General features: G+C 39.5%; 2 protein-coding genes across 8 annotated transcripts in view; one reads left to right on the top strand and one right to left on the bottom strand.

The window, feature by feature from the left end:
• LOC137128400 (neurofibromin) overlaps window positions 1-21,592 on the top strand; it is a 76,705-nt gene that overhangs the window by 31,526 nt on the left and 23,587 nt on the right. For all 7 annotated transcript variants that reach the window (XM_067506317.1, XM_067506316.1, XM_067506319.1 and 4 more), the window contains 5 exons: window positions 7,415-7,573; window positions 8,521-8,618; window positions 9,355-9,501; window positions 9,617-9,763; window positions 10,911-11,021. In XM_067506317.1, coding sequence (XP_067362418.1) covers window positions 7,415-7,573; window positions 8,521-8,618; window positions 9,355-9,501; window positions 9,617-9,763; window positions 10,911-11,021 — 662 coding nt within the window. The remainder of the gene's footprint in view (window positions 1-7,414; window positions 7,574-8,520; window positions 8,619-9,354; window positions 9,502-9,616; window positions 9,764-10,910; window positions 11,022-21,592) is intronic.
• omgb (oligodendrocyte myelin glycoprotein b) lies at window positions 13,614-21,588 on the bottom strand. Its single transcript, XM_067506324.1, has 4 exons — window positions 21,440-21,588; window positions 16,977-20,981; window positions 15,317-15,529; window positions 13,614-14,819 (listed from the first exon to the last, which is right to left on the bottom strand). Exons 2-4 carry the CDS (start codon window positions 16,979-16,981, stop codon window positions 13,829-13,831), a joined length of 1,209 nt encoding a protein of 402 aa, XP_067362425.1. The 5' UTR covers window positions 16,982-20,981; window positions 21,440-21,588; the 3' UTR covers window positions 13,614-13,828.

The following is a 21,592-nucleotide window of genomic DNA, read 5'->3' as shown; positions in this document are numbered from 1 at the left end:
TATCTACTCATATCAGTTGGCCATCAGCCTCCCTGCCCTCTAAAGTCTGCATCCGCATCGGGCATTGAAAAACCCAAATGACGTGACCACTAGTTTAAATGCCACGACCTAACCTGAGTGTTTTGCTGACCCATCTACCTCTTTGTGACCACAGTGTACCAATCTTCTGATGGCAACTTCCAGTAGAATAATGCACCATGTCTCAATGCTAAAATCATCTCAAACTGGTTACTTAAACATGACAATGATAAACTCTATTCAAATGTCCTCCACTGTCACCAGATCTCGATCTAGTCTCGATCACCTTTGCAATGTAGTCTAAAGGGAGAATCGCATCAGACAAATCTTGAGCAACTGTATGATGCTATTATGTCAAGATGGACCATAATCTCTGAAGAATATTTCCAGCTATTTGTTGTATGTATACCACAAAGAATGAATGCAGTTGTGAAGACAAAAAGAGCTCCCACCTGGTACTATCAAGGTGTATCTAATAAAGCGGCTGGCAAGTGTATATCAGAGGATTTGTATTCTTTAATACCCAGTCACTCTCCCTGTCATCCAGGGTGTTAACGTCCTTCTTTATTTGCTTTGTGTATATCTGTATTTATGTATTTCTATGTCAGTGTTTATTTTAGTATTTTTATTTATTTGATAAAGGGCAGTTGATGATGTATCAGATCATCTTAATATCAACCATGTGGTACATGACATCTCTGGACACCTTTTTTTTTCCCCCCCAAGACATAAGTCTTGGTTCCATTGTGTCTTGGAAGTCAGTGCATTTGAGATTCAGGTTTGTGTCCAAATACATTGAATGGACATTTGGCAGTCTTTGGCATTTTTCACACTCGGCTGAATTAACAGAAACAGTGGCTGATTATCCACAAGTATAGAGACTTTGCTAATAGGTTCAAACCGCACCCTTTTATTTATCTTAGGGAGTTTAGAATGGTTGTTAAAAATTGGACCCAGAGTATGCAGGAAGGTTAGGTGAAACACAGGTTTATTTGACTGCACGCAGTTTTGAGAAACCACATACAAGGTATATTTGTGTGTAAAGACAGGCTCTGAGGAGAGAGCACAGAAAAATAGGACTTGCTCTCAAAGCCCATGCAACTAATATAGTGTGTCAGGAATAAACAGGAGTTGATTTTATAAAACAAAATCGGGCTGAACAAAATGAAGAGCCTCCAAACATTTTGAGAGTTTTCTGGAAAAAAACTACATTATAACCTTTTTGAGACAATTTGTTTGTGATTGGTATTTACCAAACTCTGTTTATTGACAGGGTTTCAACACAGTGTATTCAACCTGGAGGATAAATTAGAGTTTTTGTTGACCAACTATCCAACCAATTATTAAAAGAAGCTACTTGGATGAGCAGTAACATTTTGAACTAACCAGAAAGAAGCCCAGTTTCTATGACTTAGTTTGAAGTTCTAATTTAAGTCAGGCTAAAGTTTGTTCAGCAGTTGTTCAGCTTACCTTAATTTAAAATATAGAAAAGCAGCAGATTTTACATGTGACATAATGTAAATGTAAAATTATGTAAAAAAGAAAATCCCTCAAACAAGCAGTTGTTGATCAAAACTCTTTGATTTTGAGAGATTATAAAAGTCAGATTTTGTTTTTGTTTTTTTTCAATCAGTTGCCTCATTGTGCTGAATAACACAAAATGGTGGATGTGGGGACCCAACATTGGTATTAGTGATGTACCAGTGTATAGTAGGTTCCCTAAAAATTCTGTTAACAACATAGAAGCCTGCGCGTGTTGACTGTTTTTCACGCTGAATGACCCAGTAAGAGCAAAAGGTACAAAGACAGCTACAGGTCACATGTCATGAAAAGAAAAAAGTTGAGTGTAGGTTTTACCATTTACATTTTACATTTAGTCATTTAGCAGAAGCTTTTTCTCCAAAGCGACTTACAAGTGAGGTACAAGGCAGCAAAAATCTAAGTCAAGGAGAAAACATCAAAGCAAAGTCCCATCAGAAAAGTGTTCACAGTTCACGAAATGCAAGTGCAAGAAAGAGTAGAAAGGAATTTTGTTTATTTATTTATTTATTTATTTATAAATAAAAGAGATTTAAGTGCATAGGAAGATGTGGAAGAGTTCTGTTTTCAGCAGTTTTTTGAATATTGGCAGAGAGTCTGTTGAGCGTGCAGTTTGGTAGCTCGTTCCACCATCGTGGGATCATTGCGCTAAATAATTTTTCTTGGTGTCTTCTGTGTGGTGCTGGGACCACCAGACGTCGTTCGATGGCAGACCGCAGCAGGCGAGAAGGATTGTAGACTTGAATTAGTGAGTTGAGGTAAGCGGTAGCTGTCGAGTTAACCACCCTGTGAGCGAGAGACAGAGCTTTGAACCTGATGCGAGCAGCTACAGGAAGCCCGTGTAGAGATCTAAAGAGTGGTGTGACATGGGTCTTTTTTGGCTGATTAAAAATGAGGCGAGCTGCTGGATACAGGTAACCCCATCAACAAAGAGTTGCAGTAATGGAGACAAGATATGACCAACGCCTGCACAATTTGTTGGGTTGTATATTCCGTGATGTAAGGTCTGATCTTCCTGATGTTGTAGAGAGCAAATCTGCATGTCCTAAAGACTGAGGAGATGTAGTCTTCGATGATGACCCCCAGATTTTTGGCCGATTTAGTGGGGACAATGGCCTGCACTTATATAGTGGGGATTGAACCAACAACTGTGAGATTGGTGGACAACCGCTCTAACTTCCTGCGCCACAGTCGCAATCACTGTAGGTTCCATGTTGATGCTGATGGTGTGTTGTGTCGAAGGTCTGGCTTGGAAGGCAAGGACTTCGGTCTTGGAGAGATTGAGTTGAAGATCTCTCTCACTCATCCAGGCTGAGATGTCTGAGAGACAGGCAGAGATGCGTGATAAGACAGTGGAGTCGTCCGGTTGAAAGGACAGGAAGAGCTGTCTGTCATCAGCGTTGGAGTGATAGGAAAGACCATGTGAGTGAATGATGGCACCTAGGGATGAATTAGTGTAAAAAAAGGAAGCACAACGGTAGAGATCCTATGAGACTGGGAAAGATGCCCCCGCCAGGATACCTTGAAGGTTCATTCGGATAGGTAAGAATGAAGCCAGTCTAGGGCTGATCCAGAGATGCCTAAATCAGAGAGTGTGGACAAGAGGATCTGATGGTTCACAGTGTCAAAGGCTGATGATAGATCAAGTATAATTAAGACAGAAGACTGACTTGTGGCTTTTGCAGCTCAAAGATATTCCACAACAGTCAGGAGTGCCGTTTCTGTGAAGTGACCCCTCTTGAAGCCAGACTGGTTGACATTGAGGAAGTTGTTCCTGGAAAGGAAGTCTGAGAGTTGGTTGAAGACAGCTCGTTCCATTGTCTTGGCCAGAAAAGGAAGGAGGGAGACAGGTCGGTAGTTCTCCACTACAGAGGGATTAAGAGGCTTCTTGAGCAGTGGGGTAAACTGGGCCTGCTTGAAAGCGGTTGGAAAAGTCCCTGTTTTGAGAGAGGTGTTGATGACTAGTGTAATAGCTGGCTTTAGAGCGGGAGCAGCTGCTTGAAGAAGAGTGGAAGGGATTGGATCCATGGTAAGAGAGGAGGAGGGTGGATATGTCATCCTCAGTCAGAATTGCAAATGATGAGAGCAATGCACTGTTGGAAGAAGTTAGACGGATGTCATCATCTGGAGGAGAGAACTGTGAGCTGATGGCTGCCACTTTGTTGTTAAAGAAGTCGGCAAAGTTGTCAGCAGTGAGAGAGGTAGATGGCGGAGGTGACCCTGGTGTTGCTGAGCTTCTCCTGGTAGTAATCAATCTTTGCCCTGGTAACACTGTGAGAAAAAGGTCCAAGCAGATCCTGATACTCAGCAAGGGCAGATGGAGTCTTGGATTTGCGCCACTTCCTCTCAGCACTCCTAAGTGGGTGCGTTGCTCATGTATCCAGTCAGTGAGCCATGGATTAGAAGCTGAGGGACGAGCGGGTCTCAATGACATGGGACAGAGACAATCCAGACACGATGAAAGTGTATTGCAGAGGCTGTCTGTGGCTGCATCTGCATTGAGGATGGAGAGGTAGTGGGCGCAGAGTTGCGGAGACCAGCGAGGAGAATCGATCCGGGTTGAGAGACCTGAGGTCACGCCGGAATGTTACAAGTGTGGTGGGAGATTGCGAAGGTCTACGGATAAAGACTCTGATGAAGAAATGATCCAATACATGCAGAGGAGTAAACAAGATGTTGTCTGTGGTGCATTTCCGGGCGAGGATGAGGTCGAGGTTGTTGCCAGCTTTGTGGGTCGGGGGAGTGGAGACCAGACTCAGGTCAAACGTGGTTACAAGAGCAAACACGTCAGCTGCATGTGGTTTGTCAAGGTGGATGTTCAGGTCTCCCGTGACGATGAGAGGAGTGCCATCTTCCAGGAAGTGGGACAGCAACATGTCCAGTTCATCAGAGAAGTTTCCCAGCTGGCCCGGTGGTCGATATATCGCAATCATCTGGACTGCAATCGGTGCTGTGATCCTAACGGCATGATATTCCAGAAATGACAGATTGCTGAGTGGCGCTGTCGGGGAAAACTTTCAGGTATCAATAATGAGAAGTCTAGTCCCACCCCCCCGACCTGATGAGCGAGGACTGTGAGAGAATGAAAAATTGGTGGAGAGTGCAGCTGGGGTGGCCGTGTTTTGTGGCATGATCCAGGTTTCTGTAAGTGCAAGCAGGTGAGAAACCTGCGTCTGCGGAGGAGAACAGGGATCTGCTGAAAACACATAGTATAATAAAGAAAAAGGCTAGAAAGGTTTAATGTGAAGCAAAGTAGAGAAACGGAAGTAAAAGAAGTTGGAAATAAACTACCTAACGTCCTCGCTTGGTGGACTCGTGCACGTAAACTCGCTTGTCTTTACACCGTCGGTCTTCACACAAGGAGGGCTGAAGACAAGGACTGATGCTCCAGCCCAACAGGTGCCTTATATATGGTCTAAATTGGCTACAGCCAAAACCGCCCCCTCGTTGAAACCAACATAACTTGTGCCTTTGTTAGGGCAAAGGACCATAATTACCATAATTATATACCATAATTATAGAAAGTAATGTATAATTTTTTTGTGATGGGTTGGTGCTAAAGAAGTATTTTATTGCTGTTGTCAGCTCATTGTTCTGTTCTGTTTTCTAGTGAACATTACATTACAAGTAGTTTCATATTCAGACCCTCTCGCTTTTTGCACTTTATTAAATAAAAAGATTCTTTTAAAATCGATAACCTATGAATTTCTATCATCTATCTGCACTCGGTAGTTGTGAAAAACATTAGTGCTTAGTGTTTCTTTTTTTGGCTTATGACATATTTCTTATCAATAAAGCATTTATTTCTATGTACAAGATAGATAATGTAGTGACATCGATAAATTTTAGGTTGTAATTAATCTGTCGATTTTTCAGTCAACATCTGTGTAGATAAAAACAATAAATACAGTCCTAGTCTTGATAGTGCAGTAAAGTGACATTTGGTTGCAAGGTGGGGGAAATCTAATGAGTTCATCGAAAGTGATGGATTTGACTGATCCTCATGCCAACAACAGCTATTCTACCACATGCTCTCACCTTTTTTTTGTTTTTTAGCAGGCTATATAAAAGTGACAATTTGCTGGAAAATGTTATCCTGCTGAGATAGAATTTTCAATTTTCGGACATTGAATCTATGGCTCTTTTTCTCATGCATGCAAATATAGTATGTGTTGTGCTGGTTAACGTCACTACTCCCTTTATCGGACATGATTCCTACAAGCGTCCTAGGCTTAACGTACTGTACATTTTATTTACAGGTCACAAACTGAAAATCTAGTTGAATAAAGTGTTGGTTGGATACTCAGTACATAGGTAGATGGTGAACAAATAGACAATATTTGTAAGCTTCTGTAGATGGTAATGCTGCTGGTATTTGTCATTGTCACACTTAATTTTGTTTTTTAAGAGTTTCATAATTATTAAATTGAGATAAAGATTAGTAGTACACATTGTGGTTGCCTTTACTTTACTTTCAGTTTTATAAACTTAGTGTTAGGTAAGAATAACTGCAGTAATGTAGTTCTTATTCTCATTGCTTGGGCCATCATTTTTATGAAGTCTGATATTAAGGTACTTTTTATATTTGCAGTTGCTTTGAAAATATTCAGACCAGTTTTTGCATATTTAACTGTGTTGAAAATGTATTTTAAATACATTTTAGTCTCCACTGTAACCCATAAAGGAACATTTGGAAAGCCCTACAAACATTTCTATTCTCTTCTGCTGATTTTATTCATCCAAATTGTTGTGAAAGGACCACAAAGTGCATATTTAAGCAGAAAATAATGGTTGAGTCAAATTTGAATGTTAAACTTTACTTTTAATAAACAAAACTGTCCTTTTTAGCAATAACTGCCTTACAGATCTGTGGCAAGTATTGTAGATTGTGGATAGGGAATGCAAGTTGTGACCAATGTAAACAAAACTAACTCTGCGTAAGGGGTCTGAATACTTTTTGAAATGACTGTAAATCTGGAAACAAAAGTCCAACACAACAAGCAACTCAGGCAATGAGACGAACATCAAGTTAAAGGCTTAGGTTGTAATAAACCATTCAGAACCTTTTAATGAGCATGTGTAAAGGCCAAATCTACATCCTTTTAATAGACAGTTGGGGAAGTGAAGTGACACTAGCTGCAGGTCTAATAGTCTGTATGAGAGACTTTTCTGTCACCATGCCACAAGCAACTGTATGCAGCCACACTTCGGTTTTTTAAGAACTGATGAGTGATAGACTGAACTGTGTCCGATTTTGGATTCTGTGACGTTAGATTTTGACACCTTTGAAAATGTCACACACAGCCCTGCTTTGCCTCAAAGCAACATGCGATGTGTGGGTTGTGGTATTTATTTATTTTGGATGGGACAGTTCATCCATTGCTTTGCTACAACTCATGGTTCTACATCTGTCACCTGTCTTTAGTTTCGTTTTTGTGACGACTTCCACTTTGCATTCTCACCAGCATAGAGGAGATGGTTTAGTTCTTTATGTTGTTTGTCCTCTCTTGACTCTTTCTTGGGCTGCAACTGGAGTCAGAATCTTTCTTGCCCTTGTTACAGCCCAGAATGAAATGTTTTTTTCTTCATTCGTCTTCCTCTACTTTTTTTTCCTCCTCAGCCTTATATCTTCACCTCACTCTGCTCTTTTACACACTTTAAAACATGTATATTTTGTTCTCATCATTTCCTCCTTTGCTCTTTGATGTACTGAAATCCATTTTCAATATTTTCTCCTTCCCTTTATTCAAACCTGCTCCCCGCTGAACCCTTTCTCTTTGGTTCCATCTGTTCCACATTATCCCTATGTTTTCCCCTCCTTTGCCTTCCCCTGCTTCCTCCATCTTCCATCACACAGGTGGTGAGTCAGCGCTTTCCACAGAACAGCATTGGTGCGGTGGGCAGTGCCATGTTTTTGCGCTTTGTCAATCCAGCTATTGTGTCTCCATATGAGGCCGGCATCTTGGACAAGAAGCCCCTGCCCAGGATAGAACGGGGTCTCAAACTCATGTCTAAGGTAAGGCTTCTTGTTATAGAATAGTGATTTGTTCTAGGAAAAGGCATCATGATACAGCATTTTCCCACAATTCTTATCATCTGCTCCCGCTTCCTATACTTAGGTTGGATCTTTTATAACCAAGTTTTGTATGTTACCGCCATACAGTTGTTAGAGCTCTAGTCCCGATCAAATTCAATTACTACAGTACTACAGGATTCTACAGTGGCAGCACACAGACTGACACTGTGATTATATGAACTGGGATTCAAAAGAACTGGTTTGAATAAAGTGGAGGGCAAAATTTGTAAGGCATTTTACCAAGTGGGAGGCTCCTCTCTAGATTAAGCCAAAGTGGGGTTAACAAAGTCTAGCACAAAGTTTACGTTTTACCCAAGGACACAAGCCTTTTACAGATAGAAATCTCATTATATTGCTATTACTGTAAGTTGACCCATCACTATGATGTCCACCAATGCCTTTAACATGTGCTGGTGTTGCTTTTAGAATAATGCCAGTTGAAGGATGTGTTGATGAGCTTTTATGACTTAATTCTGACTCAAGCAAACATTTTCTGTATCCTGTTGTACATCGACATGTTCGTGGGCTAAGATGTAAGTTGAAGGAGAACCAGAGACACTAGCTAAGGAAAGCTTATTATGTGCAAGTGTGACGACAAAAGGTAGTCCTCTACTTTTTGGTAACCTGTCATTAGTCATGTTGCTTAACCGGACTTCAATTTAACTCCAACCCCAACTAGTTAACAGTCCTTAGAGTTGTCCAGTAGAGACAGCAGGTCACACAAATTATACATCATCAAAAGTCACAGTTTACATTACCTCTTTTCTTTTAGACAGAGGTGAAGCCAGCATAGAAATAGGAATTTTACTGCCTCCACAGCTGCTTTAATGCAGGGTCAATAACTCAACACACCTTTGAAAATACTTATGTACCTCTTTGTTTTTCAGATTTTACAGAGCATTGCCAATCATGTTTTGTTTACAAAAGAAGAACACATGAGGCCTTTTAATGACTTTGTGAAGAGCAACTTTGATTCAGCCCGGAGGTAAGACACTTGGAGCGTGATGCTCACCTTTCTAAATTAGGAGGGGTTTTCCCCTTACGGTATTCTAGATAAAGCTGGGCAGCAGGTACTTTTTTCCTAGTTTGACCTCAAGATGCCACTGTTGTCTCCCTGTTGTTGTTGCACAGTGATGATGAGGTCTGTTTGTAGTGATGGTTAAGCACGAGGCTGAATGGAAATTTACTCAGAAAGAGATTCTTTGATATGTGTGATATTTGATGGCAGAAGTTGTACAAATTAAGATTTACCTAAAATTAATCATTAAATGCTGCATTGAAGCATTAGAATGGCAAATTTAGCTCTGACCTTTTTACCATGTGTTTGAAGTTGTTGTTTCCTGTTTTATATGATATTAAGTTTTATTTTTCATGTCAATGTTTACACAATAGTTATCATAATTGGGACTGCACATCCTCTTTATTTGTTGCTTACAATTTCCTTTTGAAAGGAATTTTGACAAAGTGATTTTAGCACATCAGAAAAACTTGTAGTGTTCTGTGGCATGTATAGTGTATATAGTATAAGAATGTATTCCTAAGGACAAGTTGATGCTTATCCTGTGTATTCTTAGCTGAAGATGATGAACAAATACAGAAACCTTTTTAATAACAACCTTGCAGTACACTGTTACTGGTATACCCCACAGAGTTTTTGTAACCAATGCACTGGGATGCCTGGAGTTTTTATCTGTAGGTTAAGTGTTCCCTCTCCAACACAGGTTTTTCTTAGACATAGCATCTGACTCTCCACCCAGCGACTCAGTCAACCACAGCTTGTCCTTTATCAGTGATGGTAATGTGCTGGCCCTCCACCGCCTGCTGTGGAACAACCAGGAGAGGATTGGCCAGTACCTCTCTAGTAACAGGTGAGGATATATAATTGTATGTAACACGCAACACTAGCTGCCCTAAGGTCCTAAAATCATTTATTTAATTAATTAATTACTTGTGTGAAAGTGTTTATTATTATGTAATTGCCAGGGATCACAAGGCTGTGGGCAGGCGACCTTTTGACAAGATGGCCACCCTGCTAGCCTACCTGGGGCCTCCTGAACACAAACCTGTGGCTGACACTCACTGGTCCAGTCTCAATCTGACCAGCTCCAAGTTTGAGGAATTCATGACAAGGTGGGTTTCCTACTAGCCTATAACTTAATGTCTGCTTATGAGCTGGCTTGTCAAGGTCCCCCTTCCATCACATCTCCCTGTACCCCCCCCGTGTGCTGAGGTTCATCTTTTTTGTTAAGTCTGTAGATACATTATTTACCTCAACATCAGCTGATACACCAAGGTTGAAATGTGTTTACATACTTTGTGCAATGTTACATACATTGTGGGATTAGACCATAGGTGAGGTGAAGGTTACAGTGCTTCACTGATTAACTTAAGTAACACTCAGCTTACTTTACTATCTTAGTCTCTTTTATTGGAGTGTAGTTGTATACATGGACAGAGGTTTCATTTTTCACGATTCTTTCTATTCTGACTTTGCTTATTCATAGTTTCTTGACGGGCATCAGTTGTTGTATTTCGAGTCATTTTATTTTTTGTTCACTGTCAGGTTTTAATTTGCTACCAGTAATGGTTAAAGACAGCATCTATCAGTGGCTTCCTGGGTTTAGGGCTGTTTCCTGTTTGGTTTCCGTTCAGCACAAACCACCGTAACACCGTGCCAGTGTGCTTCAGCATGCTGTTGCAAAATCAAGTAAAATCTGTTGATAACTGTCAGTATGAAGTCCAAGCAGCTGTCACAGCAAGTGAAGCAAGCAATGATTGGGCTAAATAATGGTGACAATAGCAAACATAATGGGTCTGTGTTAAGAACAAACCCTTCTAAATTTTAGGCAAATTTATGTTCAAGTCAATATATGCTATAACAATTCACCAGAGGAAATACAGAGGTAAACCGTTGCCATGCCACAAAAACAGGAAGACTGCTATTAAGTTGATAGCAGATTATCAAACCTCACAAACACTGTCAGTGTTCATATGCTGAGAATGTAAACATTAATAAAACAAGGTAAAAACACATACTCTAACAGTGGGATAAAGTACATGAGTCATGGCCTTACCATAAAACAGTTATAATTCATAATGTTGGTGGAATGGAATACATAGATTTCCTCACTAGGATGGCTAAAAGTGTAGTCTAAAACCAGAATACTAACCTACTCTCATTGTATGAAGCCTAATGTTTGGTGAAACGGCACAACATAGACCCTGTCAAATAAATAAACATGTGAATGATCGTCAGTTCCCTGGTTTTCTTTAACAGGCACCAGGTCCACGAGAAGGAAGAGTTCAAAGCCTTAAAGACCCTCAACATCTTCTACCAGGCAGGAACATCTAAAACTGGGAACCCAGTTTTTTACTATGTGGCCCGCAGGTAAGAACTGATGTCTATCTTCTTTTTGACTATTAACAGCTACATTTGACAGCACCAGAGAGCTTTTTACATAGATTTTATAGCTCTAATCATCTGTCTCAATTGGGTCAGTGGTTGTTCTCCTTTTCTGTCTCGCTGTAATTTCAGTAAAATTAACTGCTGTTAGCTGTTAACATTATTTGCTCAGACTCAGTCGCTATTGTTTGTCGAACACCAAAAACAAAAAACTTAACATGGTGGCACAAAACCCCACCACCAACTACCAGTTTGGCACAATATTTGAAGCGAGACACAGACACAGCAGCATATAAAGTGTAAATGCTCAAAACAATGTAGGCCACTCACAACAGCATAAGCCACTTACGTAGCTTATGCAGATTTATCACCACAACATGAATCAAGCTAATAAATAAGTCCTGGAGCAACCCTGTTATCAATTGTTAGGATTGACATAAAATGTTGGTAATGGTATCTGCTTAGATGTCACCACCGTAAAATATTTAAACAAATCCAGATTTCAGATTGATGTCTGAATTCTCCGAAAGCAGGGAAATGTATTGGTCTTCTGTGAATTCCCATCAAACGCATTTCCTTAGTTTTGTTTTTGAGTGCACAAACATTTTTGCTGCATTGAAACTGATCAGCAGGGGTATAGAGAAAAGCAGCCTGGGAGGCTATTACACAGAGGATTCAAAAAGTTTTCAGACACTTTCATTTTTATTTTTGTGCCATATTTTGTTAATGATTGAATTTTAAATGGATACATTTTCCATTTTGCCAATCAATCTACACTGAATGACCCATAAAAAAAGGTGAAAACACATTTTTTTTTAACCATTTGCATTTATTAAAAATTAACTGAAATCTGTCATTTACGACCGTATCCAGATTATCTGCTGTGGTTCCAAATTCTGGTTAAATCATTCTAAATCATTATTGCATTCTATTCTACAGATTTGTTTAAAACCTCATTACAACAAAACTGAAAAAATGAGACATAGTTTCCTGTGTGTATATAAGGTCGAATAATTCACACTGCATTTCAAAACAAAAACCATGCCCCTCTGTATACATGATAAAATAGCAATGAGGGCCATAAATCAGTACAAAGCTGTAAAACCTTAAGTGTTCCCAGGAGCAAAGTGGCCTCAATAATTGTGACGTGGCAGAATGACCAGGCCCAACTGTTTTTTGTTGTTTGACATGTGTAGTGGTGAGCACTGTCCTGCTGCCTGATCAGCATCATTAAAACCAGAGATCCTCTCAGATTTCTGGCATGTAAAACATAACATACACCAATAATGTGGCTCATCCGCATAGAGACTGCTGTGATATAAGTTGGAACTTCACTGGAGAACAGACATATGCATCTTCCAGCCATCCACTGCTCTATATTTTAATAGAGCAGCGGAATGTCAAATGGCATTGAAAAGGACTCTCACAGCAAAAGAAGATTATCTAGTCTGATGGAACAAAAATGTAACTATTGAGGCAAAAGTTCAAGGACTTATTCTGACAAACATGGCTAATATAATCTCTGCAGTTAGGCATGCTCATGGTCCCCGAAGAAAATCTTCTCCACCTGAGGCTGGTGTGACAGTTCAACACAATGATTAATATAGTTGTAGTCAATTTTATTCAAAAAACAAAAACTAAATAAAAAGGCCTCACAGACACATTGCTGGAGCTGCTTCCTCTTTAGTCCATGTAACCACATAGTCATGTGTCCTGCTTGTTTGGGAAAAATTGAAACTGTGCAAACATCATTTTTTTCAAAGTCAACATCTAAAACATTAATTGATTGGTGGAATAGTCCCCAAGGACAACAATTAACAACATATTATATATAACTGGAAATCAAATAGAAGTGGTCAAAAGGTCAATTATTCTATTCCAGGATACTGCGGTGCTTTTACTGCGATTACCACTGCAGTTACCACTGCTTTTCATGGCATTACCAGTACAAGCCATACACGAAGGTTTTGTCGGATAGGGTAATAGAATACTTAATTATGAATGGACTGTTCAATTGCAATAAAAAAGCAGCACCAACATTTAGATTAAGAAACACAGTAACAGTTTAGTTAATATACCACATAAATGAAACAAAATACTTTCTGGGGTAACTTTGACAGTCAACACTAAAGATACAAAACAGATCTTGCTGAAGGTTTGATGGGCCATCTTTGTCTTTTTTACATGATCTATGTTTCTTATGTTTTTGTGTTTTTTCATTAACTTAATTTTGTTTATTGCCATAATTTCATAGTTTCATTGCATTGGATTGTTTGTTCAAAATTTTTAATGTTAATCTTTGAATTGTTTCATTTAATCACAGTAACCCTTTTATTGGTAACTAATTTGTTCTGTGGACATGTTTTTGCTTCTCACTGCTCCATGACAGAATGAACCAGGGGTACCTATAGCATATATGGAATATTTTACAATAGTATATTGTAAATTCTCTTTTGAATAGCTCAGCAGCACAAGCATTTGTATTATGAGAAAGCACAGAGCACTGTTGCAAGTATAATTCTTAGAGTTGAGCATTGACATTAGCATACTGTAGCAATTGAATCATATATTCAGACATTTTGAGAAGTCTTTTTATAAATGTATACAGCTCAGTTTACAGGAATTTGTCAGAAGTTTTACATGGCAATCTAGATGAAACGGTTGTAATTGTTATGACAGTGACAGAGTGCAATAACAGTCGCAAAAGGCTTTACAAGGGAATTGAAAATGGACAGTTTGTCAGTTACTTGGTCATAGAGTCGCTGTACAAAATAATCTGGCAAGTATTGTAGTTAGTAAGTATTAAGTGTGGTTGTCATTACTAAAATCGTCAGGGTTACACTTTGTTCAGTCTTCACAAGGAATCCATGACCTTTATTCCGCGAGTTAGACACTTTGGGCTTCTTCGTTAAAGAACGTGGCTGTGTTGTTGTGCTTGTGTGTGTGGAGAAACTATTAAAACTTGTTGAAGATGTCCAGACAAACACTACGTGGTCTCCAGATTCATTCACCCCTCTTTTTTCCTGATACATTCCAGTATCAAAAAGTGCAGATTTGGCCTGATAAGATGAAGTGACCTCTGCAGTTCTTGCGGGTGATTGACCATCATGTCCCACATCTCTGTTGTGAACCCAGAGAGGTGGCTCTGTGAACAACACAGAGTGCCAGTCTCTCCCTGGTGTTCCTAGATGGGTTTGTCCACAGATGGGTTTTGTATAACAGGGGCAGCCTAAGATAGTTGCACGGGTCTGTTCAGCCCATTTCTGGAGCCTTGTTATGTTTTCTTCTTCTTCACAAGCCCAGGGGTTATCCCCAAGAGTCATAATCTGTAGCCCTGTTAGCTTATCAAAGATCCCCTCCAACAACCAAGAGAAGCGATTGACATGCAAGTAGAATTGAGCCAGCCTGGGCAGTCGGTCCAATGATCCCGGCAGGATCTGTACCAGATAGTTAAATGACAAATCAATGCACTCCAGGTTGTGTGGCATATTTGTAGGAACAGTCCAAAACCTGTTGTGACTGAGGTTAAGCGCTTGGAGACTGGGCAACGTGTTGTTGATGAAAACCACTCTCTCCAGCTCATTGTCAGACAGATCCAGTACTTTCAGGTTCCAATGGTAAGCTGTGTCATTTTTGTCCAGTGAGCGTAAATGGTTACCTGCTGCCCGAAGATCCCACAACGACCTTGGCAATGCAGGCGGCAGGCTCTCCAGGCGGTTGTAGGACAAGTCCAGGGTTCGAAGGTGGGCATAATGGCTGAGCTGACTGTCTAGACCCTGCAAGCTGTCAAAAGAATACATTCATATACATTTAGAGTCTTTGAAGGAGCCATTTCTTCTTTAAAGTATATGTCCTTTGCCATAATACCTGATTTCTTATCACCCTGAAAGTTTTCTGTGCAAGTGTGAAAGTGTCTGATGAGATGATCTAATTTAGTCATGTTAGAGGCTCACGAAGATCATTATCTGGGGCGGCTGTATATTTTTCAGTTCAGGTCTTGTCTGCTGCAACCTTCAGAACACCACAGTATTGTTAGGAGCCGACATAGTTTGCTCTTAAACAGTCACTGTGTTGCAGTGCTTAAAAATAAAGATTACCACATACAGTGTCTCTGAGAATATCATTGGTAGGAAGAACATTGTGGAAGTTGAATTGTCTGTTGGTAGCCTCTAATTCTGAAAACATAAGCCTTTGTGAAATGACATATTTCTAACCCTAAACTGCTGAAGACAGATTAGAAATGACAGCTTTTAACATGCATAGAGCACGGCCAAGCTTACCTGTTAAAAGAGAGATTGAGAAAGCGAATGTTGTGCTGCAGACCAGGTGGGAGCCTGGTAAGGCCTCTTGAGGAGCAGTCCACAACGCGATGTCCTCGGCTGCAGGAACACACAGAGGGACAAATGGAGAGAACCCAACCTCCTAGCAGCCCACACAGCAGGAGGAGGAGCAGGCAGAGCACAGAGGAACAGCAGGCAGGCATAGTCAGGGCTCTACAGTATCAGAGAAAAGTGTTACATACAAGGTTATGCAGATTTGTTTGGTTATTTAAATTCTGCCCTGTTCTTTGTGTAGGGTCCTGTTTTGGACCGGATTCTTATGCTATCCAGAAAATCATGTTGTGTTCTGCCATTGACAAAAAAATGCTGGCTTTTTTTATTTGTCTAACCAACTTAAGCAATGTAATACAGCATTTAATTTGTATGCTTACACTGCTTCAGTTATACTACAAAAATTCTTTCTTGGGACTCCGTGTTAGCATAAAGTAATACTTTCAACGTCTTCTGTAAACAAGTCAATTCAGAGGTACATAGTATAAGGTGTGATTGAATTTCAGAATGCTGAAGTATCCCAGCTGTGGAATTATTGGCCATGACACATTTTGTACAGCATTTATGTCCTGCATGTGAGAAGACATTGAATGTAATACCATTAGAATTTTTGATTACCCAGTAAAATGTACTCCATGGCATGGTTCCAAGATAATGAGTCCTAAATCTTTATTCTCAAAAAATATATCTGCTTCCTAATATTTTTAAAAGAGTAATTTTCCTCTATGATGTCCTAAAAATATTTTTGGAATTATTTGGCATCACAAATGATCTGATCAAGTGCCTGACGTTCTCACCAAATATCCAAATGTGTCCCCCCCCTCTCTCTGAGATTTTGCTTGCAATCTCAATTGTTTCACATAGACTCAGACCAAAACGCAGGATTAGTTGAGCTTTAACAATGTGAGTCTTGAGCTGTCCTTATCATGCAGCACCACTGATGATGTTTGTTACTGAACTGACGGTGTGAAACCATTTAGATGCTGATGCATATGAACTGCAGCAGCAATTGTTAAATCCAGATCATCCATCAGACTTCTCTGTCTGGACCAGTCCTGTTTTGAATAGGGACATGAATCCTAGTGTTCTGCTCGCAAAGCATTTTGTAAGTCAGTCTGGCTGCTAGTCAGTCTGACTGCCAAACGGCTTGAACCTCTGCCAGTGGGACCGAAGCTCAGAGTGCTGCAGTGAGACTCGATTCATACATTGTATTACTCTGGCTCCCTAACTGCAGATATTTTAATCTAAAGACTGGACATCCATGTTTGTTTGTGTCGTCAAGCACATGACCGTGGGACATGTTAACACCCTTGAAATGTTTCTAGAAATTGTCTCACATTTTGTTTGATTAAGGCTGACGAAGCTCTGGTGAGATTCAACCTGACATCACTGAGTTCTTCTGTGTTTTTTTTTTTTTTTTTTTTTTTTTTTTTTAATGCTGGAATATCACTTTCTCTGTCTCTCTAAAATACTAAAGAAGAAATCTGCATAGTCACAGAGCAGGGATCCATTTCTTCATGGGCCAGCACAAAATGAAACTGTAGTTCACTGAGTTAACATGATTCAGAATAGGTCGTGCATTTTTCTATTTCTATTAGTAATCACTCACCTCATCTTGTCATCTCTGCTATTCTCCTGTCGTCTCCTCACCCTGCTCCAGCTGTTTACTTTTTCTTTTGCGTTATCGGTTCTCCTCCAATGAAAGGTGGATGTCTTGGCATGGCATTAATCATGTTGCTTGCTATTGCCGTTGCCGCCCAGCTCACCACTTTGCAGGAACCTGCTGCAGCTGGAGGTCCGGGTTAGGAGAAGAGGAGGCATAGAGGGAATGGAGGGAGGGAGAGAGAGAGACAGAGAGGAATGCAGCAGCAAGCCGGCCCACTCTGCTGCTGATGAGGCAAGAAAGAGCTGGAATAGTGTTTGTGTGTGCGCTGGCAGCAGCATGCTTCACAGCATCTCTCTCTCTCTCCATGTACTGTTTATACATATGTATACTTATACACATTTGAAGGAAAACATCGCAATTTTTATTTCTGTTATGGACAAACAAAAACATTCTTAATCATCACGTGTCAGTGGAAACAGAATGGTCTCATCGACAGTGTTAATGTGGATTTGTATTGTTGTAAATAGATTAAATGCTAGTGACACTCTACATTTATCCACCCCCTCTTATCTGTGAAGCAGACCTTCAGCTAATTATTTTTGGTTTTACAGTGCTTATTGTTTTGGTTCACTTTCTCTGCTTTCTTCAGCAGCAAGAACAAGCAACTGCAAGGAGGACATTAAAAGAACCTCTAATACTACTGTATATAGATTAAAGTAGCTGTAATGGATGAACCTACACAGAACTGACAGCTGAATCCCCAACTCCTATCGGCTTTATGAAAAATAGCATGAGTTTCAACTCATAGACTCTCTTTACATGCATTTAAGTAATTAGATTTGTCAGAAGAGTTTAACAAAGGGCCATAGAACACCAAGCCAGCGTGAAAGAATTAGCACTGACTGAGGACTGTATCTCAGCTTACGTTGCCTACGTCTGAGTTTAGATGTGGCACTAGAACGCACTCCAAAGATGAGAGCTGATCAGCACGCAGTAATGCACTTCATGATATTCCTTTGGAGAAGTCTACCCCTCGAATAAGGTTTCCCTTATTCTCCAGTTACGGTAATCAGGTTTCATATTTATTTGAAAGTTACTGTAACTTTGTTACTTAAGCCCATGTACACACCACTTGTGTAGTGTCTTGACCATAGTTTTATTACTTTATTTCAGTCTCACTGCTTTTATATTTTAGTAGTAAATGACTGCAGCAACCAACTGATTACAAAGAAGAGCGCTAAAAAGCCAAACAGCCAGCTTGTGAATATAATTGGGCATTTAGCAACTAAAGATATAAAGATAAGATTTAGATGAAATCAAAGAGACAGTATAATTGAGAAGAAATTCTAGGCAAACATTTTACTTTAAATAAGTATACACGGGAAGTTGCTCTATATCTGTGGATAGAAAAAATTCAGCTGTTCACAAATTTAAAACTATTTGAGGCGATATAATGTCAAAGGCAGAAATACCAACTGATGCAGGTTAAAATTATGATATGGTAATCAGAAATTAGTGAAGTTGAAATTATGGTGAAACTGTGTAAACTGTGTGAAAATGAGTAATCATGCACAATCATGCATGCAGGAGTAAACTTTGACTGAGACTTATTTATTCTTGGAAGTGTATTGTTACTGCTGTAGAGCTTTTAGTAGCATATGGCCTAATGGTTGGCACGTGACCTAGAATCCAAATGTTAGTTGTCAGTAACACAACCGTTAACTGCCACTGAGCGAAAAAGGGAAAAAAAAAAGCTTCATAGCATTGATGGCTGTCATTTCCTTTGATATTGCTTTGCCAGGTTTTAGTATTTGCAGCTGTAGTGGTTGCCTACGGAGGTTTTAGTGTGGCATCCAAACCCACATGTGACTGAAACTGGTTTCACTAAGCTTTTTTCTTTTTCTTTGCCAACATTATAAATTCTCAAAAAAGAAACCCAAAGCAAATTTTAAAAAAACTTTGCACTTTAATAAAAGCTTAATTAGCAGAATTGTTTCCAAATTGCAAAGAAACAAATGTGAACAGGCAGCAATACTAAATACATATCGAAACTCTTTTTATGATTCAGAGCTTAAAACGGTACGTTGGGAAAACATGATAACCACATTGAGCAGAGCAAATATACAAGAGTTATTAGTTGAAATTCATGCTTAACAAAGTAAAAGGAGACTTCCATATTGCATTGCCTGTATTACATTTGCTGTTGAATATGTTTACATTCATGTACTTTATTTTGTTTTCTTACAAAGCCATACACTGTTTGACTATAGCGCATTTTTGTTTCACATACTGTAGAAAAAACTTAACACTCAACAATAGGTGCAGCTGGGAGCTGAAAAGTGCTGAGCCTAGGGAAGAAATGGGCTACGTCTGAGTAATTTCTGTTTTATTATGGGACCCTCATTGAAGCAGTTTGTCTTTAAGGACTTTATTAGAATTTTTAGACAAGCTTAATATATCTACGTTAGTTATGAATAACTGTAATCGAAAAGTCAGACATTGATAATTAATTGCTCTTAGGAAATATTTATGTATTTTTGGCCAAATTTAAATAAAACAGTGTGTAACTTTATGGTAGAAGTTGTTGAATACTTTCTCCTCTCTGCTAGGCATACATTATTCTGTATATAGATAAAGAAAACATAAATGTGCACTTTGACTATATTACTTGAAAAGGAGATTAACTGTATGTCTTTTCACCACCACATTTTGTTTAGAGAATGCATGTGTCTGCTGAATCTGTTGGGACATTGTGTTTACTTTAACTCATCGCTCTGTTGCACCAAAGAATTTTCCTTAGCTGTAGATTCAATAAGAGGATTTGCAGGATCTTCACTGTGATTTGCAGCATCTGAAGAGTTCACTGAGACAGAATTTTCAACAGTCTCGGGATCATCTCCTGTGATTTTTATTTCTTGAACATCTACAGCAGTTCCATTGCTTTTTTTAACATCATCTCTGTCCACCTCTCGACCAAATGTACACCCTTGATGTTGATCTCCAAATGTAGTACCTAATGTCATCTCTTGTAACTCCTCATCTGTCTCTGGGAGCAAGGACAGTCGTTTGGACATCCTCTGAGGGAGGAAGCTGGACAGTGAAATTCGCTTAGATGATCGCTGCGTTATCTGGTCATTGTCAGCTCCACCCTCTAGAAATGGCGAAGGACCTGCCCACTCTGTAGTACTTACTTGCTGCTTCTGAAACCTCCGTTTCTTTACAAAGATGACCAGGAACCCTACTATCATCAGTAGCAGAGCACCACCTATTAACCCTGCCACTATATTCCCATTGTTTGTTTCCACTGTTTTTCTTTCCTGATTTTCCTTGGTAGTGGTAATGACTGTTGTCTTTGTCATGGTCATTGTGACTGATCTTGGGCTTGTTGTTGCTGATTTGACAGGAGGCTTGGTAGATTTGGTTATAGTAGAGATGTGGTGTGTAATCTGTGCTGAAGTTGTAGGTCTATGAGTTGTTTGATCACGGGTAAATTGGATTGTTGTTGTCTTGCCTGTGTTTTGAAACCTGCTTACTTCTAGAGCAACAGTTGTAGCTGTAGTTGAGTTGCTTGCATGACTTGTTACAACAGTTGCCGATTTTGTGGCTTTGAATTGTACTTCTGTTTTGGACTTCTCACTTACTGCAGTGCTGATTAACTGAGATGATAACGAACTTGTTTGCGTTTCAGCAGTTTGTGTATTTGTCAGAAATGTCTGAGAAGGCAGCATTCTAGTACGAGATGTAGTCACTATTGGAGTTGCATCAGCTATTGTAGGCTGTTTTATCGTTTGACCTGAGGCCTCTATGGGTGGATTTGTGGTGGACAAGTTATGCATCAACGTCTGGCCCGGGGTAGAATGTCCTGTTACTTCACCTGCCATCACAGTAGTGAAGTTCAGAGTCTTAACAGATGTCACTGTGCTCTCTGCTGTCCATTGCAGCAGCCATATAAAAACGAGGCTTATAAAACTGACATACATTATTTTCTCTTCTGACTGTGTCTTGTATCTGGAAAACAGGAAATTACTTTATCAGAGGTGCAGATCACCTAATATGAAGCAATGCCATCTGATGAGGAAATAGACGAAGGGAACATGAGAAGAAGTTGATAGCGCTGTGATATGCCTAATCTTCTCAAAATGCAACTCTACATGTGTTTTATTGGTGCACACTAGGTATTTTTAAACAATTAGGAGTTTTATCTGAATTACTTTAACATCTCTACTAATCATGGTACTTAGTTAGGTTCCATTTTACATTATAAAAATATTATTATTATTATTTTTATTATTATTATTTTAACTAGTTTCATGATATAGATTTGATATCCTTGGGTTAGTTTGAAAACACTATTGCCTTGTTACATTTCTTGACCTTGGGCTTCAGCATCAACACAAATCACTCCAGATAGTAGGTGCATCTAGACTAAAATACATTATTTATCCAAATTATTAAATTTTACTTACCTATGACTTTATACAGATAACCTCTGTAACCTTGGTTCCACAATATGTTCAGAGTAAATAGTCGTAAGAGTTGGTTGTTTGGCAGCATGTCACTTGAATGAAATCAGGAACTAAAAATACTGAGGGCTTGTCTTTGCTGAAAGCGTGATTCTT

This window comes from Channa argus, chromosome 6, assembly GCF_033026475.1.
Source record: "Channa argus isolate prfri chromosome 6, Channa argus male v1.0, whole genome shotgun sequence".
Lineage (NCBI taxonomy): Eukaryota > Metazoa > Chordata > Actinopteri > Anabantiformes > Channidae > Channa > Channa argus.
Note: the sequence above shows the minus strand (reverse complement) of the source record. Positions and strands in the feature narration are given on the sequence as shown.